Source organism: Enoplosus armatus, chromosome 22 (genome assembly GCF_043641665.1).
Source record: "Enoplosus armatus isolate fEnoArm2 chromosome 22, fEnoArm2.hap1, whole genome shotgun sequence".
NCBI classification, from domain to species: Eukaryota; Metazoa; Chordata; class Actinopteri; order Centrarchiformes; family Enoplosidae; genus Enoplosus; species Enoplosus armatus.
This window is the reverse complement of record NC_092201.1, coordinates 14184519-14198093: the sequence shown is the minus strand read 5'-3', so window position 1 is coordinate 14198093 and position 13575 is coordinate 14184519. Positions and strand designations below refer to the sequence as shown.

Here is a 13575-nt window from a genome sequence, read left to right as displayed (position 1 = left end):
GAAACACCTTACTGCACCTCAAAAGTGGCTATGAATTTATAATATGAGGGATTTTACACAACAGCAGCATGATATAGATAAAAGTCTCTTTGTGCAGCTGGACTTCATTGCGGTGGATGATTGCCTTTCTCCTCTATTAGCCCACTGCTCTCTGGCTAATCACTCCTGTGCTCTGTGATCTCGGTGGCATGTTGTAGACAATGCTGGTGGTGGTTGTGGTGGTAATGAGGATGGTTGAAAAGAGCTGGCGTTGATGACAGTGATAATCAGCGGCTGCCTCGCTCTCTGAACTGGTTCAGAAATGAAATGTGCTTGACTCTTCCTCAAATCTTGCAGCATGTTCAACTCCATATGAGGTCATATTTTTCCTGGCTCTGTATAATCCACTTGAGTCCACTCAAGCTCAGTAGCTACTTTTGGGACTCCTCTTCTGGGTCTGCTTTCTTTTCCGTGGCTCGATGGCGCACTCTGGTGGTTGTTTTCTCTTTTTCTTCAGTCCTTCTCGCAGTGAATGCAGGCCTCACTTCATCTTGAGGGTGTCTCATCTGTTCGTGTGACATCTCCTCATTCATGTGGGCATGATGATGACCGAAAACTCCACCTTGGCTGAGTCCTGTTTGAAAGGACAAGTTTCAATGCTGGTGTCCTGGAAACATTTTTTTCTCTCTCAGACTTTGGCTTTTCTTGCAGCAAATACACCCACATCCAAGGTTGAGGACTCAACCATTGAACAGTCCTCTGGCCTAACAAAGTCTCCTCAACCACTCAACCCTTTTAATGAATACACCAGCACTTTCCGTCCTTCTCCTGCCCTCCCTGACGATAAGAGGAGTGACATTATCTTTCATCAGAATGAAAAGTCCTCCGAAGAGTACTCTATTGTCCGTCTACAAATGGATTTAGAACACTCTCAGCTCTCCACCACTTCGGGTTCTCAGGATCATTTAATCACTGCATATTCCCTTTCTCTGCTGCCTGATTATGACTTGAGTACCATCAACTTATCAAAAACAAAAGCATTTGAAGGAAATGCCCCAAATACTTCGCATAATCGAACTGACAGTAGAATTCAAGATGGTCTGAACATCTCGCCATGTCCCAACAATGAAGTCGAAGCTAGGACGGATGGACATAAAAAAGACCACGACTCCACTTCAGTCACATCTTTCTTTGATTCTAAAGGTTTGACTTTGTCCCTTCCTCATAATTCAGAAGAATCAAACACAGGCAGGCCAGCAGAGGGAAGTGGGTCAGGTTCTGGCCTTTACAGCAACAGGCTCACTCAGGAATTTGATTCGGTCACTACAGTCAAGAACGACCTCTCTACTATTCCAAATTCAGCTATTAGCTTTGAGGTGGATAATACTGGAAAGAAGAGTAGATCAACAGGAGTTAAGATGGATAGTGATACAGATGGAGCAGGACACAAATTAAGTAGCAGGAAAGAGTGTGAAGCAGGGGCGGAAAAGGAAATGGAGGAGAATGACAATGAGCTAAGTGGCGAGGAAAAAGAAAAGATAGATGGAGATGGAGTACGTGGCATTGGTAATCAGAGAGTGAGGAAAGTGGATGGTGAAACAGATGAGAGTGCCAGACAGCTCAATAGGGCAGCAGGCTGGGACATGCTGAGAGAAACTGAAGTTGAGACTGTGGTAGGAAAGACAATATACCCTGACACCGACAGTGGGGATGAAATTGAGTCCAATTTTACAGTTTTTAGCTGGTCTGAGGACGTCAATGGTTCTGGAGAGGGTGGTGGAGATGGACGGGAAGATGGAAAGACAGTCAGTAATGACAAAGAAGGTGTCAAAGCTGGAGGTGAAAAGGAAAGTGATGACAAAGGTGATGGAAGGGAAGACGGCAACAAAAACGTTGTATCCGGAAGAAGAGATGGTCTCCAGCTGTCTGTCAGTCAAGATCAACCTGCAACAGAGTTCCCGCTGTTTGGCAGCAGTGAAAACGATGGCGATGGTGGTGGACACGGTGAAGAGGGTGGAAACATATGTGTGGGGGGTGTCTCTACTCTGGAGGACAGCGAAGAGGGAGATGGTGATGGTAAAAGAAAAAACGGAGGTCTGGAGAGTGAGGAGAACACCCAAGGAGGTGATAAAGAGGATAGCGATGCAGCTGTAATTGGTACGGACAGGTTGTTGTCTGATGCTGCAAGAAGTCCCTTGTTGGGGCGTCTCGTCCCTCTGCTCAGACTGACAGATGGTAACAAGGACACAGAGGAGCAAACGGAAGGTAATTGTTCCTCAACGCCCAGCTTTTCCTCAGCTCTGCCTCTCTGTGACAGAATGCTACAGGACCATTTAGTTGCTAACCTGCACAGTTTGAGCTCTTTGTTTTGTCTATTCAGCCATCATGAGCCATCATTTATGCCAAACAACACTGATATTGCTGGCGGGAACATAAACACTTAAAATCACTATTTTTATAGTAACAGAGGATGTATTCACTCTCTGAATGCTAATGCTGTTCACTTTCTGCTGAATTTGTTAATAAGCAACAGTTTGCTAACAAGTTCACCATATCAACATTATAAGGTGATTATATGTCAGTGTTTACACCTTGTTGTGCCGTCCTCAAGTGGCCAAAAGAAAAGAAGAAAATGAATGCAGTTTTAATGTGTGACAGGTCATTTCTCTTTGAAAGTCTGTCACAAAGTGGACACAGGCTGAAACGCTGCTGCTCAAGAGTTTGAAAGGCTATTCTTTTAAACTGTGTTCAACGTTTTCAACTTGAACTCTATTACAAATACATAGTAAAAATGCTTTCAATTAATTCTTATAGTAGACATCATTTTACTGATGATCTCTGTTTCTCCTTTTCTTCTGTCCCCCCCCCCCCCCGCCCTTCGTCTCTCTCTCAGAGGGCAGCAACAGCAGCCACGAGTCCCGGGTCGGGCTGGTCGGAGGTGTGGAGAGGGAGAAGAGGACAGTCGTTCCTCTGGCTGTCGTCTCCACTCTCACCGTGCTCTGTCTGCTGGTACTGGTGGGCATACTCATCTACTGGAGGTGTGCGCACATATACACACACACACACACACACACACACACACACACACACACACACACACACACATCAATATCTGCCTGGATCAATTCCACCTGTGTACTTCATGTTGGATTCTGATTTTTTCCTGTTACAGAAACTGTTTCCAGGCGGTTAATTTCTACCCAGATGACAGTGCATCACCTAAAGTCATATCTGCTCCATCTACACCCCTGCTGCTGGCCACAGGTAACACACACACACACACACACACACACACACTCATAGGACGCTACTGAGCCGCAATGATAAGAACACAGTTGAATGTTCACTCTTTGGTTGCAGACGGGCACGAGCCGCTGACAGTGAAGCAGTTTGTGAAGCATGTCATGGAGCTGCACTCCACCAACACCTTCTCCAAGGAGTTTGAGGTGCGTGGAATGTTCATAGTTAGTATTTGAGTAGAATAAAATGTCTGTGGGCTTTTTCACGAGGGGAACATAAACAACTACAAGATATTTTGAAAAAAAAACAACAACCCAGTTTGTGTTTAACCAGCATAAAGGCATCACTTAGTTGTGTGTAAGTAGACAGTACCTCATTCACCATAGCTCCTTAATGCTCTTCCATATCTCTATTAACATCATATCCTTCAGGAGTATCATTTAGCACAGTGATAATGTGTAACTTCCATGTACAACATGTTGTGCAACAGTGTGCAGCAGGGCTGTTTGGTACTAACCATGGCAGTGCTACTTGGTTCTCATCCTTGAAATTCAAAAACGCAAACACATCAAACTGAAGACAGGATATATATATATAGATATATATATCTATATATATCTATATATATAGATATATATATATAGATATATATAGATAGGCAGGTTTTGAATACAAACTACCTGTCGCACGCTTTCAGGCTGGTAAAATCTTCATCTCTGTTTTGGAAGTGTCTCATGTGGAGTATTGACATAACTTAATGTTGTTAGGTATTTTAGAACAGATTGCGGGTTTAATGACAGGTACATCTGCATGACATGAGTCACCTCTGTTTCCTAGCATGAACCTCCCGAGTAACACACACAGATAGGGTTAATTGAAGAATTGTTTTGTGTGTTTCCCCCCATTTTGTTACATTGTTTTTTGCCCTCTCTATAGCTGCAGCAACAAACCTACATTTTACGTCAATCTCGTTTTAATTTAGAAATAAAAAGAGGCCAATTTGACGAAGAAGATCCCAGCCTTGACAAGCCTTTGAGATATTTGTACAATCAAAATGATGCCTCAGTATTTCACAGCATAGAGTAATAGAACATGGATGAGTCCACAGCTCAGTTGGGAATATCAGTGTATTTCCCACTTAGCGCCGCCTCTCTGTGTGTATCTGAACCCCATATTCCTGTACCTGCACTGACTCCCTGTCTGTATGTCTTTCATCTTGTCCCCCCCCACCCCCCACTCTCCTTTCACCACCTCCACCACCATCGTCGTGCTTTCTGCATCCCCACCACCCTCCATTAGATTGTCAAAGAATCCTATGAGGTAAGACTCCTACTGTACAGTATCACCCCTCTCCTGCTGACAAACCATTAGTCAGTTTCTATACTGCACCATCTGTCTTGCAGATGGGATGTTTCTCTGCCAGTAATGGATAGGCATTTGGATATACATGTGTACAAATGAAAGTTTTTCTTATTAAGAATTGTCTGAGGCAGAGCTGATTTTCTCTGCTTCTTCTTCAGATTTCAGTCTGTATTGGAAGCTGATTTACAGACATGTTTTCAAAGCCAGGAGCCAGGGACCCATTTTACACATTTTGTTAATCCATATTTATAATATTCTATAATAATGAAACAGAAATTAAACTCCTACCATCCCTGCAACCACCTTTCTAATAATTCTGTTTGTGTAAGACTGTTGTCCCACATCTATATTAAATATGAGGCTTTAATATAGGTCACACACAGTAGCATCAGTCTCCTTCATAGATCATGAATTAGGCCTTTTTTCTCCTGTATACAAAGCTGGCCTGAGCACATGTGTGTACTTAACTTAATGAGCCAGGGGTTAATGTGGGGGTTAATATGTGCTGTTCTGTCTCTTTCTCTCTCAGGATTATTATTTTGTCTTAATTTTAGTTACAACTTTCATTCATAAGTGCTTATTTATTTGTTGTTTTGTCTTCACTGCAGACATTTGACCATTGTGTTGTAATATCATAGATAGCTGTAGACCAATAAAAGATTTTTTTTTAAAATAGCAAAAACCTTCTCGTCCAGAAGAAGAACAGCCACGTTTCATGTTCACTCTAGTGCCTCCGGTGCTCATTGTGCTAATTAGCGTTTTTGCTTCCTCTGAGCGATTGATCTTTTTTAAGTTCTCCATTGGGTTTTATTTTTAGGAGGTGCAGGCATGCACAGTGGACATGGGCATCACTACAGACAGCTCCAATCACCCCGACAACAAAAGCAAGAACAGATACATCAACATACTGGCCTGTACGTCACTGTTCAACATTCATGTTTAATTGTAAAAAAATAAAGCAGCAGTGATGAAACTGATGAACCTTTCCCCCCTCAGATGACCACAGCAGAGTCAAGCTCTCCAACAGCTTGGACAGAGATGGGAAATGTGGGGACTACATCAATGCTAACTTTGTGGACGTAAGTGTGTTCTTGTCAGCCTTGGATGTTAATAGGTAGACTGACACGGTGCTGTAGACCATTACATTACATTACATGCGGTGGTTTCCTCTGCAGGGTTATGAGAGAACGAGGGCGTACGTCGCGGCTCAAGGGCCTCTCAGAGCGGGCAGGGAAGACTTCTGGAGGATGATCTGGCAGCAGAATGTTGGGGTTATTGTCATGATCACCAACCTCAAGGAGAAAGGACGGGTAGGAGGTTAACTCTGCTGCTGCTTCTACCACCAGTCTCACACAAACACCAGCTTTTCCACAGAGATCAGTAAAATTGCTTCTGATCTTTTCGATTCATCTTTCTTTTCATCATCACATGTAGAGGCCAAGCCTGTAGCGTTTGGAGATATTGTTTGGTTTTAACATAAAAATCTCAGTTTAATGTTGATGCCATCTACCTTCATGTTACTAAAACAAGATGCTGAATTGTACCTTAAAGGTCCCATATTCTGCTCATTTCAGCTTTATGTTTTTATTCTGGGACTCCACTAGAGTAGCTTAGCATGATTCACAGTTCATAAAAGTCCGTATTTATCTCCTCCTGGCCCTTCATGCAGCCCCTCAGCTCCCCCCTCTGTCTGAAACAAGACGTTTGAGACAAACTGAACAACCTCCAAACACTTGAAGAGTCGTCCTGAGCAGAGCGCTCCGATAACTCAGACAGACTGAGCGGGTGGACGAGCGTCCCTGTACTTGGTGGGTGGGCTGTGATTGGAGCAGATGACCTGCTGGGGGCGTGTCTGACTGCGGTGACTGTACAGTTGTGACATCACAACCTTACTGAAGTCCTGACGGCTCGTTTAAAGGCACAGCGTCTGAATACGGGCTGTGTGCATTTCTCCGTGGACTGAGCGTTTTGATACCTTCCCAGTATTTATACAGCACCGAGAGCTGCTTTATAATCAAACAAGACATGGACATCTCACTTTCTACAATATGGGACCTTTAAAGTGAATGTTATCTTGGGTCAGTGCTGTTAGCAATAAGCAGGCAGGAAGTGTCAGTCACACAAATACAAGTGAGATGAAACATTGTTTGTATAGAAACCTACATTGTAACTTATTACTAACCCACTAACTACAGATTTGCCACCAAGCATTTGCCAAGTATCTGTCCTGCATTAATACATGAACCACAGTTTGAGCCGACAGTAGAAAGATCTTAGGTTTTTTAAAGTAGCATCAAATTGATTCTTTGGCCACTTGGAGGCAGCGGAGCAAGCTTTAAACAACATTGATATCCCCTTCAAAGTTGTGTTAGCAAGCAGCAGCTTATTTACACACAGAAACACTAGCGTCGAGTTTCTGGCCAGCTGATGAATAAAAGTCCAATATGCACTCTCTTGTAGCTCTGTTTGATCTCCACCAACTCCTGAGAGAAATATGTGGCTCTTCAGCAGCTAACTGCTCCACTATGTTCACCAGCTAGTCTCTAACTGAGTCTGTCAGTGCTGTCAGTCGGTGCTGGGCAGGTAGCATACAGAGGATTTAGCGTTTTTCGATTACTGCCACCTTATGGTTTGGATCTATTATGTCATTATTATTATTATGTATTGTCTTATATTACAATAAGAGAATACATATTTAGTTTCTCCTAATAACTCCTCACAGGGACAAAAGGACTTCTGTCACAGCTACATCAGCACAGACGGAGGACATCTCTACCGGTCGTCTGCTCTCGTTTTATCTTTTGTCATCTTCCTACAGACAAAATGTGACCAGTACTGGCCGGAGGAGAACCAGGAGGAATACGGCCCATACCAGGTGACCCTGAAGAGCAGCAAGACCCTCGCTTACTACACACTGCGGACGTTCACTGTCAGAGATACCACAAATAAGGTACCTCACACACACACACACTCCCTCTCTCTCTCTCTCCAACACATACATACAGCAACAAACAACGCTGACTGCAGTGACGGTTCAAAGTGAGTTTGGGGTTCAGTTCCAACTAGCTCTGTCACACACACAGTAACACCCTGTCTCGTCCTCCAGGCATCTCAGAGGAAAGTTGAACACACAGTCCTCCATTACCACTACACCCAGTGGCCTGACATGGGCGTCCCAGAATACACTCTGCCTGTCCTGTCCTTCATCAGAGCTTCCTCCCGGGCGCGGACACAGGAGATGGGACCCGTACTGGTACACTGCAGGTACACCGTGTGTGTGTATGTGTGTGTGTGTGTGTGTGTGTGTGTGAGAGAGAGAGACAGCGCTACTGATTCAGATATACCATATACTGACGAGTTTGACATGATGTGTGTCACAGTGCCGGTGTAGGAAGGACAGGAACCTACATAGTGATAGACAGCATGCTGCAGCAGATCCAGGATCAGGGTACGGTGAACGTTCTCGGTTTCCTAAAACATGTCCGGACGCAGAGGAACTTCCTGGTTCAGACGGAGGTAAGTGGATACACACACACACACACACACACACACACACACACACACACACACACACACATTGACGATGGGGTTCTCAATGTCCGTCCAGTCAGTCCTTCTTGGTAACAAAGTGTCTCTCTGTTTCTCCTGTCGCTCTCCTGTAGGAGCAGTACGTGTTCATCCATGATGCTCTGGTGGAGGCCATCTTGAGCCGTGACACCTTGGTGACCTCTGACCTCCTCCACACTTATGTGTCGGACCTCCTGACCCCTGGAGCGTCAGGCAGGACGCGCATGGACAAACAGTTCAAGGTATCGCATGTTGCCCGTTTCCCCCCCGCATTTTATTTTGTTTTCTTTTATTTCTTTTACATTTGAGCCATTTAGCCAACAGTTTGGGTTTTGCTCATATTATATTCATGCAAGTGTACACATCGACTCTTTCTCTTTCTGTGTTTCAGTTGATCAGTCAGCGTCAGGCGAAGCACGCAGACTACAGCACTGCCCTGAGAGACGGCAATGCTGAGAGGAACAGAGCCAGAGCTCTGATGCCTGGTAAGCAGGCCTGGTTTACTAACCCAGAGCCCCAAAAGGCCCCTAAAAGTTTACTGTGCAGCAATTGGTCTGTGGTCATTTGATGAATCTTTGTTTGGGAATTTGGGAATATGCACCTACTGAAGCACAATATCAACTGACATGATGAGGGCCTTAAGGCGGGTCCGGCTTTACTACCTGAGTAAAAACCTACTTTTAAGACCTTCATTCATTACAGCTGATACGGAGTTCACATAGTACATACTCCTAGATTAATTTGTACACAATGCACAAAGCAACTAGTTACAATTTAGGCAAGTAAGCCGATGCAGGATCACGATGTCTCACCAGGAGAGCTTTGAAAGTTTCATCATTTCATCCACAGCCTGTTGAAAAACGACACATGATCACACCATAAAGTCAGCGGTAGATTGAGGTCGCACGGCCGATTGGTTATCTTACCAGCGTGGTGAAAATGTATAATAGGCTCATGAATTATGTGAGGTCTCGTATTGCTGTTTTTTTTTTGTCTAGTGGAAAGATCAAGAGTCTGTCTGACCGCCTCAGAAACAAACTCCACGGGGTACATCAACGCCTCCTACGTCATGGTAAGACGGCTGGAAACTGTGTATTTGTTGCCGTTTGGTTTATTAAAGGACACGTGTTGTTTTGCTGTTTTGAATGCATCAACAAAACATTGGCTGTGTTTTCACAGGGACATCACCACAGTAAGGAGTTCATCGTGAGCCAGACTCCTCTGAGCAGCACGGTGGCAGATTTCTGGAGACTGATCTGGGAACACAATACACACACTGTTGTCCGTCTGCCAGACACACACTGTCAGGTACAACACACACACATTCTCCGAATGATGAATGACTGTATATAAACACGCACACTCTTACATGTTTTCCTGTTTATGTCAGAGTGAAGAGGGGGAGTCCTGTGTTTACTGGCCCACTAAAGACCAGCCAATGAGCTTTGAGGGTTTCACAGTGTTGTACTCGGGGGAGGAGCATGTATGTCTGTCCAATGACGAGAGACTTTTTGTGCAGGACTTTACATTGGAGTCTCTACTGGTAACACATGCTCACACACACACATACACACATAGTATACTACTGTTTATATACATTAATAGACAATCATTTCAGACTCTTGTGCTGTCTGTCGTATGCATCTCAATCCCTCCTTCTCGGTTTTTCTCTGCCTCTGCCTAGAACAATTATGTGCTGGAGGTGCGTCAGTACAGCGCCACCTGCTGGCCCAACCCAGACAGTCCCATCAGGAACAGCTTTGATCTGGTCAACGCAGTCAGAGAGCACAGCAGACAGTCAGACAGGCCTACAGTCATACATGATCCGTGAGTACAACATGGACAGGATTACTCACTCAATCTGACATTTTGTTCTTTGCAAGGGTATATATATGTGTGTGTGTGTGTGTTTGTGTGTGTAGGTTGGGAGGTGCTACATCAGGGCTGTTCTGTGCCCTCACCACCCTGTCCAGTCTGCTAGAGGAGGAGGGAGCAGTGGATGTCTACCAGGTGGCACGGATGACCAACCTCATGAGGCCTGGGGTTTTTAATGATATAGTAAATACTGGCACACACACACACACACACACTAAATACTCTTAATGCTCATGTTTCTCTCTCTCACCAGTTAAGTCACTTTATAATTAAAAGCTGTGTTTTGCCCCCCCTCCCACAGGAGCAGTACCAGTATCTGTACCGAGCTGTGCTGAGCCTGGTGAGCAGCCAGGAAGACCAGAGAGCCCTGCAGAGTCCAGAAACCAACGGATCTGTACCACTGGGACGGACTAACATCGCTGAGAGCCTGGAGTCACTCATGTAGACACACACACACACACACACATGCACGTCACATACACAGAAAATGCATCATACAAGCGCACACACACACACACACACACACACACACACACACACACACACACACACACACACACCAGTGTAGACTGAGGTTGGAGCTGGCATGTGATGAGAGGATGAACACCATCATTTCTGTCTGTGGTTCACAGCTGTGTCCACTGAGCGTGCTAATGCTTTAACGTACAATATTTTCAACAATCATCATTCAAAATATAAAAGTCAAATTTAATAATCCAGTAAAACTTTAAGTAATCCAAATGAGTGAAGGTTTTGAGTCTCTCGTATAAATAAATGCGGGTTTAGTATTTATTTATATGGGTTTCACCAATAAAACTGATAATAACCTTTACTTATCGTACTGTTAGCGTTAGCATGCACAGCAGACTGAGCTCCAGAATCTACCAGACATCATGTGACTCATCCTGTAAAAGACAAAAAGTACCACTTTCTAATGAGGCACCCCGTTTTTAGTTAACTAATGGATTTATTATTGGTCAATAAATCATTCACTAATGCTTCATATAGCAGTTTTAAGTCTTTAAATGAACAATGTTTGTGTTGCCAGGTCGCCAAAACTCCCTTCGACTGGTCAGTTATTTCAGGAAAAGGGCTGCAGACGTTATGGACCAAGATCCATTTAGTAACATCTTATTAATAACCACAGACTTGCTGATTAAAAGCCTTGTTAACATTAATAACCACAGACTTGCTGGCCTATTAGAAAGTGAAAGAGCATTTATTGTTATGATCTATAAAGCATTTGTAAATGATTTATTAAACATGAATTAAGCCACTAGTTGCAATTCAGAAGTCCTCTATAACTGTTTCATTATTAGAGAGTGGTACCAAAAAAGCTTCACTGCCTTTCCGCCCAGAACCTACGATTTCCAACTGTGTGTCTGTTGCTGGCCAGCATGGAGACGGACGGCCTTCTTTCCTGACAGACGGCCAAAAACCAGTTGATGGGTTTCGTTAAATGAAATCAATATGAAATTTAAAAAAAAACAAAAACATCAAAAAAGAATTGAATTGGAAAAGATTTTTCTTCATGATGGAAGGAGTCGGCTGTTTGATTCCAATAACAGACCAACCTTAAATTCATAACTATTTTAATCTTTCTTTAACATTTAGTTCTTCTATTCTCTTTCATTTGATCCTATGTTGCTATTTTTTTGCCCTTTTGTTTCTGTATTCCATCTTTCTTTGTAACAAATGACTGATAAAATGTTCAATTGGCAAACAGGCAAAACAAACACAATTAAAATACAAATAAACACAAATGAAAGCAGAACAAGGTGACTTTAATGTTAAAAAAGGGAAATTACTTTCTCCAAAAGCCTTGTTTTTCCTACATATTATTTTATGCACTGCACATGAAACGGCACATTTTGGGGCTCAAACTACCGCGTATCCTTATTTGGAGTAAAGTTTTGAATAACCAAAATCTCTCAAGGCCTCACTACTGACAGTAAGGTGACTGCTGGGATTTACTGCAGTTTGAGTTTCTCTGTTTATGTCTTGTTGCCACTGGCTCCATGGTCTCTGGTACCTCGTGCCTTTTGTCTTTCATGTAAATGTACTTTAAACCTGTTTTGATACAACTGTGTGACTAACATGCCAAAATAATTATCTGTGATTTTTTCTTGTTGCGCTCGTTCCTTTTGTACGTAAAGATCCGGGGGTGGGGGGGTGCCATCGAGATCGAGGTCAGATGTTTTGTAGAAGATGCCATCTGGGATTTAAAGTGATAAACATACAAACACAACAGTCCCTATGAGTCTGACAGGTGGCTGTAAAAAGTTGCAGTTTGAATTTGTCAGTTAACAATAGATATCAATGATAACCAGTTTTCATAATGGACAGAAAATATCAAAACCTCTCTAACTTTGCATCCCCGCACCACTTACTATGACTGTTTCCATTCTGAGGGAGGCCAAATGTGTCCACGCGTCCGGCACGATTGATCAACCTCCGAATCACGTTCAAACTATGTTGCTTCTACCTGTGCCTGTTTTGCATTCCACTCCGTTTGTTTAGCTCATCCGGGGATGCAAAAAGGCGCAAATTACAGAGGCTACTGCAACTGACCCAGACAGCGATTCAAACCAGATCTAACTGTAATATGTTTCTGTGTAAATATCCCTGAATACATCAAAAGGCCAAATTACTGTATGTTTATACTGTACCTCTATATATTTTCTATTTTACTATAAAAAAAAAGGTGATTTTCTAGTCATTTACACATATATAACTGTGTGGATTCTATTTGATAATTTTAGCCTGGAAATATTGATCATGTTTATAGTTTTAATGGAATGTTTTTATCTTTATGATTACAGTAGCAGCTTAATGTCTATACCTTTTATCTCCAGCCATAAACTGGTGCAGTCTGTATATAGCAACATGATTTCAGATTTGTTTCCAACCTTGTTTCTTTTTCCGGGAGGGGAAGAAAATAAAATGTTCTAGAGCGAAACTTTTCCCTTCATTTTCTTAAACCGTCTCAAACATTTAAAGACACGGGATGAACAGGCTTACAGATGCTTTTTATTTATACTATAATACATTGTATTGCATTGTCTCCCCTGATCGACCTGTACATGACATGACAGTTAAAGACAAACCAAAGTTAAATAATCAATGCACAACCATGAAGGGTTCACAAAGATTAAGTCAAAACCAAAAATATATATTTCTATAGAATCATATTAATATTGGCCATTACACATTATGCTGTAGCAGTCACATAAGATAAAGTGTATATAGTGCATTAAGAATAAACCGCGTTATGCAGTGACAATGTGAGTACCCACCCTGGTGAATAATTCGGTTTATTTTGACTATTTCTGTAAAATGTTTCTAAAGCACTTGGAACCCCAAGCAGAGCCTCACAGACCCCCCCTTCACACTCTGCATGGGTATAACTCTATGTGAAGGTTAATACAAGCTTTCATCCAATCACGCCATGTTTCTAAAGCCATTTTTACACAACATCTTGTGCCCTAACAGTGTGCATGCTTTTGTAATCTTTTCCTATTTTTGACATAAAGCAAAGCCATCAAAACTCAT

At 42.8% G+C, this 13575-nt stretch overlaps 1 protein-coding gene across 1 annotated transcript in view; it reads left to right on the top strand.

Moving 5' to 3' along the window:
- The window catches only part of ptprz1b (protein tyrosine phosphatase receptor type Z1b), a 32534-nt gene extending 22066 nt beyond the window's left edge, over window positions 1-10468 (top strand). Inside the window, exons 15-33 of the mRNA XM_070929385.1 lie at window positions 691-2244; window positions 2873-3017; window positions 3152-3243; window positions 3340-3425; window positions 4519-4539; window positions 5399-5495; window positions 5578-5660; window positions 5757-5891; window positions 7400-7531; window positions 7688-7845; window positions 7962-8097; window positions 8244-8390; window positions 8540-8633; window positions 9147-9220; window positions 9328-9456; window positions 9539-9691; window positions 9833-9975; window positions 10071-10206; window positions 10325-10468. Of these exons, the coding sequence (XP_070785486.1) occupies window positions 691-2244; window positions 2873-3017; window positions 3152-3243; window positions 3340-3425; window positions 4519-4539; window positions 5399-5495; window positions 5578-5660; window positions 5757-5891; window positions 7400-7531; window positions 7688-7845; window positions 7962-8097; window positions 8244-8390; window positions 8540-8633; window positions 9147-9220; window positions 9328-9456; window positions 9539-9691; window positions 9833-9975; window positions 10071-10206; window positions 10325-10468 (3659 nt within the window). The remainder of the gene's footprint in view (window positions 1-690; window positions 2245-2872; window positions 3018-3151; window positions 3244-3339; window positions 3426-4518; window positions 4540-5398; window positions 5496-5577; window positions 5661-5756; window positions 5892-7399; window positions 7532-7687; window positions 7846-7961; window positions 8098-8243; window positions 8391-8539; window positions 8634-9146; window positions 9221-9327; window positions 9457-9538; window positions 9692-9832; window positions 9976-10070; window positions 10207-10324) is intronic.
- The last annotated feature ends 3107 nt before the right edge of the window (window positions 10469-13575 follow it).